The sequence below is a fragment of the Arvicola amphibius genome, chromosome 7 (assembly GCF_903992535.2).
Source record: "Arvicola amphibius chromosome 7, mArvAmp1.2, whole genome shotgun sequence".
Lineage (NCBI taxonomy): Eukaryota > Metazoa > Chordata > Mammalia > Rodentia > Cricetidae > Arvicola > Arvicola amphibius.
The window spans coordinates 64,825,689-64,840,579 of record NC_052053.1 but is presented as its reverse complement, the minus strand read 5'-3'; the positions used below and the strand labels follow the sequence as shown (position 1 = coordinate 64,840,579).

The 14,891-nt window shown below is 36.8% G+C and overlaps 1 gene segment (V, D, J or C); it reads right to left on the bottom strand.

Annotated features, from left to right (window-relative positions):
* Positions 1-7,044: 7,044 nt before the first annotated feature.
* On the bottom strand, positions 7,045-7,533 carry LOC119818590. The segment is given in 2 exon segments: positions 7,045-7,373; positions 7,457-7,533. Coding segments are annotated over 2 exon segments (375 nt in total).
* Positions 7,534-14,891: the final 7,358 nt, after the last annotated feature.

Here is a 14,891-nt window from a genome sequence, read left to right as displayed (position 1 = left end):
TTTCTCAGTGGTCAGATATCTCAGCTGAAACGAGAACCAATTTAGGTGTGTCTCTGCAGCTATCTGGAGTGTCTGCTAGGTAATTTACCTGTGGAGGAGGTTAGAGATAACTTCTATAGTCCACTCTTCTGGAACATCATGAATCAGTATCTTGAATTGCTACTAACAGAACACCTAGACTGTACAAATCAAGGAGAATGTCTATGAAGGTTTATTAAATGTGGGCAAAATACTTCTTATGGATAAGACACCCGATGATACAATTAGATCATTGAAAAGCATATGAAGCAATTACAGGACCCCAATATGTAACTATATGACAATAGTCATGAGAAAGACATGGCACACTGTTTGGCATCTAAAAAAATTAATGAAATGCAAATGAATCTTTGTGATTCTCAGGAAACCTAGAGTCAATAAAGGGTATGGATATTTTCTATCTATTGACAAGAGACTTAAGTCAGACAAATCATTATATGCTTTGTGTATGTGAGTCATAAGAGTTGAAAAAGGACTTGATAGAATTCAAAGATTCAGCAAGTAAGAAATAACCATCATTTCTTCACTGAAAGAGAACTCTGTTCTGAAATCCCATAGAATAAATGTTCTTGGAAAAACAACTGTCATCACAGAAGGGAACATAAAAAGGTATATATGTACTCTGGTGTCATAAGAAGTCATAAGTAGTAATGACATGTCTCAACTACTCACGAATTTATTCCTATGGACCCAACAATCATTATCAGCTCAGAAACCTGAGGTCTCTTGCATGCAATATAAGATGTTGTGGTCCTTTTAGTAGAGTTGTAAAGCAGCTATGTAATTGGACCTTCAGTTAAAGGCTTGCAGCCATGTTAGATGCTATACTCATTGTGCTTGCAGAATCTATTCACTTCTGAATTAGAATGTTGAAATTTTTTCTGCATATTGATCAATCCCCATGTTGCCATTGGAGGAAAGTAGTAGTGTGCTTTGGAAACTCACTGGTCTTTTATGCATTTTTTCTTATTTTCAATTTTTATATAAATTTGCTTATTTTACATCCTGGCCACAGTTTCCTGCTTCTTTCTATCTTCCCAGTCCCTTCCCACACACAACCCTTTGTTCTACTCCTCCTCTATTTATGTTGTGAAAAGGACAGGTCTCCCATGAATATCAACAGAATGTGGTTTAACAAGTTACAATTTGATTAATCAACTCCCATGTACTTTGATTGGTCAAGGAGACACAGTGTGACAATTGAGTCCAAAAGACAGTAAAAGAGCTTTAGACATTCCCTATCCCCACTGTTAGGAATACCACAAGTGGACCAAGATACCCAGTTCTAACATATATGCAGTGGACCTAGACCATTCCTTTGCACACTGTCTTGTTTTCCAGTTCAGGCTCTGTGAATGCCGATGATCCCAGGTTAGTTGATTCTCTGAGTTTTCTTGTTGTGTACTTGACCCCCTGGCTCCTACTAACATTTCTCCACCTTTTCTGTGGCATTCTCAGTGGGTCTTCTTCTTTTTCCATATTTTGATGGATGATGTCCCTCTCAGAATAATTGGACTAGACACTAATCAGTGAGTATTGGAGAATTTTAATTCAGCACCCAATTTCAAGGTTCTAACTTAGAATTGGAGAAGAATATTCACACTTGCTAAAAGGTATTTTAGGATGATAACATCTATTCACAGCATTCAAATTTCTCATGGAGAGGAACTCTGTGATCGAAGAACATGCAGAACAGGTCACAGTCCTCAGCTGCCCTTCTCAATGACAAGCCCCAGAGATCATAAGAGCCATGTGTCTCCATGATTCTCCTTGTTTAGATACCCATTCAAACTGAGTATGTATCCTCAAAACTGTAGAACAGTTTATTGTGTCCCTGTGGTTCAATGCAATGCAATATGCTATGAGTACAAGGCAGGGTATTGGAACTTGGGAAGATTATGAGTGTGGAACCTGTGGTCAGTGGTTAATCTCTGAATCTCTAAGATCTCATGAATTACAACTGGAATGATGAAATCATTTTTAATAGTAATTGAAAAGTAATTTTGGACATCTTCTGAGAATTAGACCTTGACTTACTAGGTGATCAAACACTTCTGCTCCAAGATATTGACTCAGTTATGGTAGTAAAGTCTGCAGATATTAATATCAACATGAAGATATATATATCAACCTTAGTAATATGAAGCTTCACCCTCTCTGAATCTTTTATGAAGTGTCACTAGGAAAATGTCTATGCAATAGAATTCATTCTTAGTCCTGTTATTTATTTATTCAACACTTAACAACAATTTAGAACAAGTCTGCATGTTACTCTTCTCTGTCCTCTCAGCAGGAAAGCAGCCTCTTTCTCCTTCAGAGTTTCTGACATGCCTCAGATGTGTGCTGTGATTCTGTGACTTGCACTCTAATAGATAACAGAGTCCACATGTGTCAGGAGGTTGAGCTTCATGTAGGCTGTGTTGAACATGGTGTATGCATAGACAGTGGCTCTGTCCTTAAACTTTTTGTCTATAGTTATTCTACCAATGGTTGGGAGTATGTTTCCAATCCATTCAAGCCCACAAGCTAACATCGGCCTCACCCAACTCATACTTGAAATGGGGAAGACATGAGTCAAAATCCTTATAGGACACATTTTCTGAAGCTCCAGAATCCCTCAATTCAGACACAGACTTCTGAAGATGAGGCTGATAATGGACTCCTGTGGAGAGGAAATATTTGCTGTCACTGTCACTTCACCCACATTTCCCTCCTCAGGCCTAAGACTAAAGATCCACTTCCCTGTAGCTTCTGCCACCATGACGAACATGATCCAGTGCCAGTCCATGTTGAAAACATGAGTGCTAAGGGACTAGGGACAAAAGTGTAATAATGTGCTGCTGTAGAGCTTATGGAGATCCTTTTATATACACCCAGAAATTCTATTATTTACAACTAGAATCTCTATAATTTATATATTAATGAGGTAGGGTATTTGTTAGTTCAATAATTGATCCTGTTTGTGACAGAACAAAAAGAAGATTCTATTTTAGGCAGCAATGTGGTGAGATCTGAGACTCAAATCTGTCTAATGAAATGCATTCTTTGCTCCATCCTGGTCCTTGTGCACACAGAGCTCTTCCATCCCACTGACAATCAGTTCATCACATACATTAATGTGTACTACCCTTTAATGGTTCAAGGGCCACCTGAATCTCCTTAGGGTCAACAATTAAATGTGATGTGAGAAGGTCCATGAGATTATCATGGTCCAATAAGACACTAGCACAGAACATTGGAGACTGCTGTTAATGACAATATCAGTGGTAAGCAGGAATACGGATATCTATATCAGCTGAGAAGTCTTGGAATACTTTTTTTTCCAAAATGTTTCTCAGGTTGTGAGGCCCACGTAACCTTAATATGCTAATAAGTGCTTCATGCTTATACAGAGGCAGTTGGACTGCAATGTGGTCTTTGGTGGGTTAACATATGGTTTCCATTTAACAAAGAACCCCTCTGGTGTTATAGCATGGATATTTCCCATATTAACTACACTATAAGCTCTGAGTGTAATAAAATTGACAATGGAAACCAGAGTATTTTGAAATCTCAATGCACAACTTCCTGTTCTACTTCTGCCTTTTGTTGTTTTGGGATTGGTGAGTCTACAAGAATCTTTCCAGTCTTAGGACCCTGTTTATTTAACTTTGTCTATAGTGTAAAACACAGTCCTCTTATAATGTCTCCTCCTTCTCTTTTTCTTTCTCTAACTTCTAGTGTTTGTAGATATTTAGTGAACAAATGATAAAAGGGGATTTTCTCTTTACGCATATTAATATTGTCTTGCAGTGCTATGGGTGGTGACAGAAATGATCTCTGTTATAAATGCTATGGCTGTATATTTGTATCTACATACCTCAATTTTATTTCAACATATTTACTTTTATTTCTATAATTTAATGTTTAAAATTATTTTTAAAGTTACTTAGAAACACTTGTTCTGCTCATTCCTGATTAACATCCATGCATAAGTACATGAGTTTTATTCTACTATTCAAAAATAACAAGATAAACACTATTCAAAACACTGAAAACTTTATTTACATATCTATTGCCTACCTTTGTTGAGAGTTTGTACAGACACTAGCATTGTACTCAGCATTCAAAGAGAAGTTTATTATTGCATTAGATTAATAAAAATCTGTAATTAAAATTCAGAAATCTATAACTTTTAGAATATATTATATTGGAATATTTGACCTTAATGTAACAGCTATATCAACTCGTCTATGTCTCAGAATGTACGGGAAAATAGGTGGCAGAAAACAAGTCTATTAAAAGGATGAGAATATATGTGCATCAGAGCTGTTTCTTATACATAATATATTCTTATACATACATATTCAAGAAGTAGCTATAGTCATATATATGACTCCTGCAGAAGATTGGAAACCTCACTGGTTCATCATGGACAATGGCTTCTTTTCTTTCAACTGTCTCCTAATTTTTTTCACAATATTTGCTATGTTGAATTTTCACATTGTTTTATTCCTTGCTGCCTAAGTTGTTTTCTTTTTTTCCCAAGTTCTGGGATTAAAGTTTTGCCACCACACCTTGAACTCACAGAGGTCTACCTGCCTCTGTTTCCAAAGTGTTGGGATTAAAGATGTGTACCTCTACACACAACTACTCTCTAGTTTTCTTTTTTATCTTAAGGACTTTACCCTTTTCTTTTCTTTTCCAAGACTGAATATATTTTTAACACACAGTAAACCATTTAATGGAAATTTTGTCTTTGAATCTATCTTTACTGTATCTCTCTCTCTTTTTCTGACTATATGAGTCTTTAATTTGCTAAGCAATATCGAGAGGATTAAAGCCATGGCTTTGGTGGTTAGATCCAGCCCATTCCTTAGCTTTCTGAGATTCCAGGCTCATGTCAGAGGTACTGGCTGGAGTCAGGTTTATTGCCACAAATCTATGTCCCTGCCAGAAAGCAAGCTGCAGCAGTCTGCTCACAAACCACACTCAAAATCTTTGTAGCTGGACCTCCTGCCTGAAAGAGTCTGAGTTTGCACTGGCAGGATGACCCAGAAAGCTGGCATTTTAAAATGTCACAACATTTTCCTGCTGTGGCTGAAAACCAAAAAGCATGCAGTCAGCTTTTCATCAATACCATTTAAGTGTTTTGTGGCAGGACCTCTTAAAAGAGCTGCAAATACAACTTCTCAGTTTCAGAAACTCCCATTTATTTATTGTTGCTCCAAGTGTCTCTGCTACTGGTGTTATATTTAGAAAGTGATCTCTGTACCCAAGCAATGAAAGATACTTTCCACTTTCTCTTTGATCAGGTTCAATGTGGATGGGTTTTTGTTGAGGTCTTTAATTCATTCAGATCTGAGTTTTGTGCATAGAAATAGTTATGGATCTATTTTCATTCTTCTACACTGACATTGCAAAACTCTTTCAATGAAGTTACAGTTACATGTATAGCAAAAACACAAAGACTCAACAAAGAAATAGAATTACAGACCAATCTCCCTCATGATCATTAATGCAAATATAATATTATAGTGGAAATCAGACCAATAACACATCAAAAAATCATTCACCATGATCAAGTCAGCTTCATTTTATTGATGCAGGCATGGTTCAACATATAAAAAACAATCACTGTAATCTACTACATAAATAAACTGAAAAAATAATATGATCATCTCATTAGGTGCTGAAAAAGTATTTGAAAAATCCAACACCCTTTTATGAAAAAGGTCTTGGAGATATCAGAAATACAAGGAACATATCTAGACATAATAAAAACAATATACCATGAGCCAACAGTCAACATCATATTAAATGGAGAGAAACTCAAAGTAATTCCACTAAAACCAGGATCAAGACAGGAACAAATCATCTCTGTGCAACATAGTTCTTAATGTTCTAACTAGAGCAATAAGGCAACAAAGGAGATCAAGAGGATGCAAATCAGAAAAGAACTGAAAATGTAAATTTTATCTGTACTGAGATTCATTCTGAAGTTGATAATGCCTCTCATGCCATTGCTGATTTTATAAAAGCTTGCAAAATTGATGGCACAGAGGAGTATAAAGCTGGAATTCTGTCAGTGTCCTTGTAGTCTCCTATATGTTTTAAATGTGGAGGGATATAACCATTTTCAAATATAATATAAACAAAACCCTTATAATCATCCTCAGTATATAAATTTTCCTCTAAAATACCTGAAAAATGTAAAATGCAATTTCACTGATCCATTACGTGTCAATCAAGGAGTGACAAAGACAATCAAATTTCAGGAAATGGGAATGAGCAACCAGGGCTACTGATGACAGGATCAGGCCTCTAACATTCCCAGCTTGGTATGTTACTGTTCTTCCCCAGTGCTATCTCTGCAGGAGCCCAGCTTGTTGACAAAGAAGATCCCACACCCTATGGAATTCACAACATGACACTCTGCTCCATTCCTAATGATAAGAGAGTAAGAGGTTTAATTACTACTAGCAAAAGCAATTCATGATCATGGATATAAATAACTAAAGATGTAAAATTATATTTGATAGTAAATTTTAAAACATCTGCCCCCAAAACTTCCAAAAACCATCTGTACTTATTTTAGGGAAACCAAATTGGACTATGAAAGGGGCTTTGTTAGTGTACATATTGTTGTTCTGTCTTTATTGGCTTACTCCATATTACAGCTTATTCCCAGCTACTTCAGCAACACTTCATTTCCTTAGATTTAAGATATATTTATATCATAATGTAATGCCACAATCATATTGTCGTACTTTACTTTATTAAAAATTAATCATGTCAATGGAGGTGGTCAGTGGTAAACAGCAGATCAAGGTATAGCATACTCTAAGGGCATTCTGAATTAGCACCAATTCATTCCTTGCAGGCCTTATGAAAACCTGACAAAGACTCTATAAGACTGTGAAGTGGTCAAGGGACAACTTAGAGTGATCATTTTGGAGCAAGGACAATCTTCTTTGCCATCTCAGTCTCATGCAGCTTCCTGCTCCTCCAGGGTTTCTGACACACTCAGGATGTGGTTGTAACACTGTGTCTTGCACAATAATAGACTGCAGAGTCCTCAGATGTCAGACTGCTGAGCTCCATGTAGGCTGTGCTGGAGGATGTGTCTGCAGTCAGTTTAGCCTTGCCCTGGAACTTCTGATTGTACTCAGTATTACCATTTCCAGGATAAAAATATCCAATCCACTCCAGGCTCTGTCCTGGCTTCTGCTTCACCCACTCAATAGTGTAGTCAGTGAAGGTGTAGCCAGAAGCCTTGCAGGACAGCTTCACTGAGGACCCAGGTTTTCTAAGCTCAGGAGCAGACTGCTGCAGTTGTACCTGAGAGTGGACACCTGTGAAGAAAAGGGCATAGTATATATCACTGTCACCTCAGTCCCTGTTCCTTCTTCAGGTTTGGAACTGGAAAGCTCTTTACCTAGAGTTACAGACACAAGGAAGAGAATGATCCAGCTCCATCCCATATTGAAGACCTGTGTTCTCAGTGACTGATAAGAGGACACTGGTCCTATGTTGTTCTGGGGTATGGACAACCCTGTATTAACCATAACAGATTCATGTTATTTGCATATTCATGAGCAGGGAACTTGAAAGATAAGAACCCAGTCCAGGAGTAGACAAAGGAGATAGAGGAAACCGGTGAAAGGCAAAAGAATAATGTGAGCCAAATGTTAATTTTGTCTGAGGAAATGTAGAAAATGCTTCTTCTCTGAGCACTGTGCAAATGCTGAGGATGTAAATCAGGACATAAGTTCTCAATAAATTTCAAGCCTGAGACAAGCATTTTCCTCTTCTTGAAAAGCTTATAAGTCTGATTTATAGATAGTGGTTGTGATAAAGATAGGTATGAGAGGTTTAAAACTGCTTAGTTTGAAATTCTTCAGATTCATGCAATTAATATTTGTCTTTTAAACATAATATAAACTAAGAAATCCATCAAAATGAACAAAAGTAAATGTACTTCAGTAACATTTACACAACAATGATTATTGCAGTAACATCACAAAAACTAAATTATGAAAATAAATTATGTATCTTTCAACAGAGGATTTTATTAAGAAGACATATTTATATAAACAACATGTTTATGTAAACAGCAACTACAAGAAATATGGAAATTACATCACATATACAAAAGTGGATGCAACTAGTGATAAATATACTAAGACCATCTCAGAAACAAAGAAGTAAAATGAGACTCTTTTTTTTCTTTTTTTTTCTTTTTTTTACTTCTTTTTCATTTTTTTTATTAAAGATTTCCATCTCCTTCCCTCCTCATCCCCCTTCCCTCCCCTCCCTTCCACCCATACCCCCTCTCCATCCCTCTCCAAGACAAAGAGCCATCAGGGTTCCCTTCACTATGTTAAGTCCAAGGTCCTCCCAGCTCCCCCTAAGTCCAGGAAGGTGAGCAACCAAACTGACAAGGCTCACAGTGAGCCCGTCCATGCTGTAGAGTTCATGTTCATTGCCATTGTCCTTGGTTTCTCAGTCCTCCTCCACCGTCAGCCACATTCAGAGAGTCCGGTTTGGTCCCCTGTTCCATCAGTCCCATTCCAACTGGACTTGGTGGTCTCCCGTTAGATCTGTCCCACCATCTCAGTGGGTAAACGCACTCCTCACGGTCCTGACTTCCTTGCTCATGATCTCCCTCCTTCTGCTCCTTATCGGGACCTTGGGAGCTCAGTCCGGTGCTCCTATGTGGGGCTCTGTCATTTTCTCCATCCAATGCCAGGTGAAGGTTCTATGGTGATATGCAAGATATTCATGAGTATGGCAATAGGATCTGTACATTTCTGGCACCCTCTCCTCAGCTGCCCAAGGACCTAGCTCTTATTAGTAGTTTATGTGAAATTCTCTAGCAGAATCAAGGAAAAGAAGGAGGGGAAAAACTAAGGGTAGACATTATGGCAGTTATATACACAGTGTACAAAATACACATGTAGAACATTCCAAACATATGTAAAAATGTTTTTACATTTAATCATTATTTTTTTGAAATTTTATTTCATGTATAAAACATAGCATGGTCATATCTACATCTATTATGCCTTACTGATTCTTCTTGGAATCTTCCAATAAGTTCCTCTCCCAACTACATGACCTTTTTTGTATCATTAACTAATAACCAAGTGAGTACAATCAGTGGTATCTATAGTCACATATGTGGAGTCATTGACTAGTACATAGGAATCGTCCAGAAAAACTCTGTAAGAAAATTGATTATATTTTTCCTCATCAATAATTGAATGACAATAGATCCTCAGAATGCTTTGTGTTCTCAAGAGTTTCTAACCATCCATGTAATAGTTGCAAAAGTTGTTACATCTCTTTATTACTAAGAAGAGTGTACAATGCATCCACACATATGTATTATCCTTAGGGGAAAACTTATGGAATTCAATTTTTGTATACTACTATCATGTGGGTCCAAGTAGTCAAACTGATATTGATAAGTTTGGCAGTAGACTCCTTTACCTCTTCAGGTACTTTACAAGCTCTCAGCTCTCACAAAACAAAATGAACTCAATGGTATTTTTATACATATTTTCTCTCATATTACATTGTGCATTTTTGTCTTATTTGTCTTTTGCCTATGTAACATTATTATGTATGGTTGTATATATGCTTGTGTATAAGAGTATGTATTGTTTTATTTCACTTTGGTTTTAACCCATTTTTAAAATATTTTTTGTCTGTTTGGGTTTTTTTCCTACAAAGAGAAAACCAGGTTCTGGAGTTGAGTAGGAAAGGACAAAGGAAAGATCTGGGAAGAATAAGTAGAAGAGAATCAGTGATCAGATCACATTGCATGAAAATTTTCAAAATATCTTTATCACCAACTCCAGTTGGAATGGGACTGATGGAACATGCAACCAAACCGGACTCTCTGAATGTGGCCGACGGTGGGGGCTGACTGAGAAGCCAAGGACAATGGCACTGGGCTTTGATTCTTTTGCATGGACGGGCTATGTGGGAGCCTTCTCAGGTTGGTCGATCACCTTCCTGGACCTGGGGGGAGTTGGAAGGACCTTGGTCTTAACATAGAGTAGGGACCCCTGATGGCTCCTTGGCCTGGAGAGGGAGGGAGGGGGTATGGGTGGAGGGGAAGGAAGGGAAGGGGGAGGAGGAGGGGAGGAGATGGAAATTTTTAAATATAAAAAATAAACCATAAAAAAATTTTAAAAAGTAAAAAAAAGAGCAAATAAAAACTAAATAAAATAAACAAGAAAATATAAACCCATAAAAATGGGGAAATTTGACTCTTTTCTGCCCCCTGATGGTCCTGTGCTCCCATGTACTTTGGTTTCTCATGGCTTACAGTGAAGTTGCACTGTCTCCCTTGAACAGTAACACATGCCTACAACTTCAGTCCTCACAGAGCTCAATTGCATGGAGAAATGTCCCTTGTTTACCTGGAGATGCTGACTGGAAGTATCAGAGACTGATTTTAAGATGTCCTATACTATCATCAATGCCCTTCTCAAAGGCAAGCTTCTTCCTGATGACAGTTGCTATAACAGTTCCCACTTGTAGTAAGGTGACAACAGAAGAGAAAAAAAAGCCTTGACTACCTTAGTCCATTAGACTATACCCGGGACAGAGCACCTGATATCAGAGAACCACAATGAATCTTAAGCTCAGACGCAGCCCCCCATAGATCCACTTATGAATTTTTGAGGCATGCAGATAAAGTAAACAACAGAAAGAAGAAAGCCCACTGTTGTACTCACAGAAAAGTTTACAATCCAGAAAAAAAGTGTACTCATATTAAGAAGGAAGAAAAAGTGAAGGAAATATATGCTGTGACTCAACCTGATTCCCACACTACATTTAAAGGAATGAGGGGATGCAGAGGATATCCTTGACAAGGATCTTCACGGGTGGTGGATATCTGTGCTTACACAGATTTATCTCTCCATGTTTACCATTCCAAGTCCAGAATCCTCTTATCCTTGGACAAGGCATGTGTTTATTATGCTTCTTAGAAGCTGAACATTTCCATTGAAGAGGAATGAATTTGGAATACCGCCCAGGAATAATACAGCCAATAGCAGTATGTAGGAATATGTGTGTTTAATTAAAAGGTCTGAAGTAAAACTGAAATGTTAAAAAAATACATACTAAATAAATTCAGGATATTCATGTATATTTTATTCTAATATCATGTTATGAATCAGATACACCTAATGTTCTTGGGTAGAAGAAGCTGAGACCAGACTGATGTATGTCTTCTCTTCTATCACTTGTCAGAATTGATATCATGTTTTGTGGTTTGTCAGTTCACAGGTCAATACCCTCTTCTCACTGTAGAGGAATTATTATCCTTACAATTTATGGAGATATCCTCCTCTTACAATATAATCCATCCACAAAAATCTGAGCTTTATGATAATATAAATAGATATTATGAGCTTATTCTCCTGAATTAAAGTAATATTAGAACTGTAATATGTACAGATCTGGTGTAATGAATTTGAGAGTGAACAGGAGGTTTCCTTGAATACATAATCTATTGACTTCTAGATTTCCCCATTCTCCCTTTATTCTGTGGAATATTTTCTATTCTTTTATGGCTGGACCATGTTTTTGTTAACCCCAAGCAGTTCCGTATGTAACTGTTTTATATTTTATTTTTCTAAACACCATTAAAAACCTGTGCACCACTTTCACAGTTCCTTAGGACCTGCACAAGGATGTTTGTTTCTGGCTGTCTGCTCACATGTTCTCATTCTACTTCCTTCACAGTATGATTATCCAAAATTTCCTAATTGATCAGATATCTAAGATTCAGAAAGATCCAATTTAGAGATGTTTCTGGACATTTATGGAGTGTTCACTCTGTAAGAAAGTTGCATAAAAACCTACCTCTTAAAAATTTTGCATACAAACTCTGAAGCTCATTCCTCTGGGAAAATGTCATGAATCAATGATGCTAATTACTAAACACTATTTAGCAAGAAGCAAGGATGACTGTAACACCCATCTATCCCTAAGACCATAGGAGATGGTCTTTTGTCATTATGTTCACTGTTCTGTAACACACTGTGATTACTGGACAGGGTACTGAGTCTGGCGAAGACTATAAATGCAGAGTCAATAATCACTGATTAATCTTAGAACCGATTCCTAAAAACTTATAAGTGTAAACTGGTGTAATGAATAATCTTTTAAGTAAAAGCTCAACAGTAACTTTCCACATATCCCAGGAATTAGGCATTGATGTGAAATGTGATCAAGCATTTCTATTTTCTATTTCTAAGTCAAATGTATTGACTCAATTATGGAAAACACATGCTCATGTTGATATCAACATGAAAATGTTTGGATCACATTCACTAATTAAAAACTTCTGCTTTCTGATTCTTGCGAGCAGGGTGACAAAAAATCTTTATGTGATAGAATTAATGCTTATTTTGTTGTTCTTTTCCTTGGTACTTAAATATAAGTATTTTGAAAGTCTTCAGGTTAATGTTCCCTGTCCTCTAAGCACCAAGGCAGCTCTTCCTGATACCTCAGGGTTTCTGACACAACTCAGAAATGTTTTGTGACACTGTTCTCAAGCCAGTAATATAGGGCAGAGTTTTTAGGTGTCAGGCTGATGAGCTACATATAGATGGTGTTGAGTATTTTGTTGTATCCAGTATGGCACTTCTCTGAAACTTTTATCCATAGTTTATTGGGCCAATGCTTGGGGGTATCCATCAAAGGTTTTCAAGCTCAGGTCTAAGTACTCCCTCAACCAGTTCATATAGGAAATGAGGAAACTATCTCTGTCAATGACCTTTAAGGAAAACTTTATTGAATCTCCGTGACTCCTCAGTCTAAATCCTGAGAGCTGCAACTGAACATAGGAGTAAACATTCTATGTAGAAAAGATGCCCCAATCACTTTAGTCTCTGGCTCCCATCAAGCCTGTTACTAGTAATGCACTTGTCTATAGCGGCTGCCACAAGGTAGAGGATAGTATGAATTCAGTCCACATTAAGAACCTATATGTTCATGGACTGTAAACAAATGAGGATTAATGTGATACTATAGGTTGTACAAATATTCCTGTATTTACAATCACAAAATCTTTAGTTTATATAATCATAAAAACTGGTATTTCTTATATCAAGACCTGGTTCTTTTTCAGAGAGAAAAGGTAGAAAGATCAATGGGAGGATGAGATTCAAAAGTAAAAGCTGTCTGGGAAGAGGCATTCCCTGCTTCCTCCTAGTTTCTCTGTTGACAGAGCTCTTCTATCTGATTGAAAATCTAGTCATCATATCCATGATAAAGTGAACCATACTTTATGGGTTCAAAGGTCATCTGAATTAACTTAGAAATAACCATATTTGTGATGCTCTGAAGTTGCATTGACCATCCTTCTCCCATCAATCACTGGCACAGATCTTTGGAGGCTATTCCCCATTCCATGACAATGTTCAGCAGGAATATGCAACATCTTTGATATCACCTGCGAACTCCTGGGATAGTTTCGCTAAAATGTTGTTTAGCATCCTGGACCTCTAATATACTTAAATGTTACTGGCAAGTCTTTTGTAAACTAGAAACTTATTCAACAGCAGCAGGTAACATTCTGGACTTTGGTGACATCACAATGGATTTAATTTAATAAATAACTTGTCCAGTGTTGTAACATAGAGATCTTACAGTCAATTAGACCATGGTCTTTTAATGTTATGATACTGGTAATGAAGATCAGAGAGATCTCAACAAATATCAGCTGGGAATTGTACAACATTCTTAGGTGCTTCTGCTGTCGTCTAATTCTTAGAGAACTGGTGGATACACAATGCTCCCCTGCTGGTTCTGGTAATAAGCTTCTGTAAGTTCTCACACAGGTCTGTCACTAAGACGCTTCTTTCTCATCTTTGTAATATACCTGGTGATGATGAGTAGCTATTCAAGGATGAATGATGAGCTGTGCCTCAAATGTCGTCTCCATGAACCACAGTCCTTTTCTAAGGGCAGTTAGATCTAGCTTTAGCAGTGACCATGTGTGATGAACTGAGTTACCATAGAGGACAAGTGATGGAATGGATTTACAATTGCTCTAAAATGCACTTAACCCCACTCATGTAGCTGCATTTGTAACAGAAAACTCAGAAGACCATGAAGAGGAAAAAATGTGGTAGTTAAAGATAAATCTTCAACTACAGAAAACATTTTCATATTTGAGAAGTGACCATAATTTAGGGTCATTTGGACTGTGATTCCATCTGTTTTCTAATTCAGCATTTGTATTATGAAGGGCTGTAGAGCTGTATATGAAGATTAAAGGCAATTGTTTGTCCCTTTGCAGTAAGTTTTTCTAGGTATAAATGCTAGCTGTGTTCTTAGGCATCTGTCTTTTCTCTTTGGATCTAGTTGTTTTTTATGTTCAGCATCCTCTTATTCATGGAAAGTCATGGCTATTGAATATATATATATATATATATACATATATATATATATATATGAATATATATATGAATATATATATATGCTGCATATTGAGGTGAATTTGTCTGATTTGTCTGGATGTAAGCAGAGTGATCATGAATTGAGTGCATTTCACTCCCATAAATGTTGATGTTGTATTGAAAAGTTTTTAGGGTCTCATAATACTCAATTTTAAATTTCTATATGTGAAGTGCTTTCAACAACATGTATTCAAAGCTTGCTAAAAAGAAGAGTTATTGAAGTCAAAGTCACTTTTATAATATATGTTGCACATTGTAGATGCTTTTGTTGCATCTCCCTTTTCTAGTTATTATTGTCACTTATTCTTTTTAAAACCATTACATTCTTACATTTATTTATAAAACTGTCAAATAAAAAAATAAAAACTGAAAGAAAACAGATAT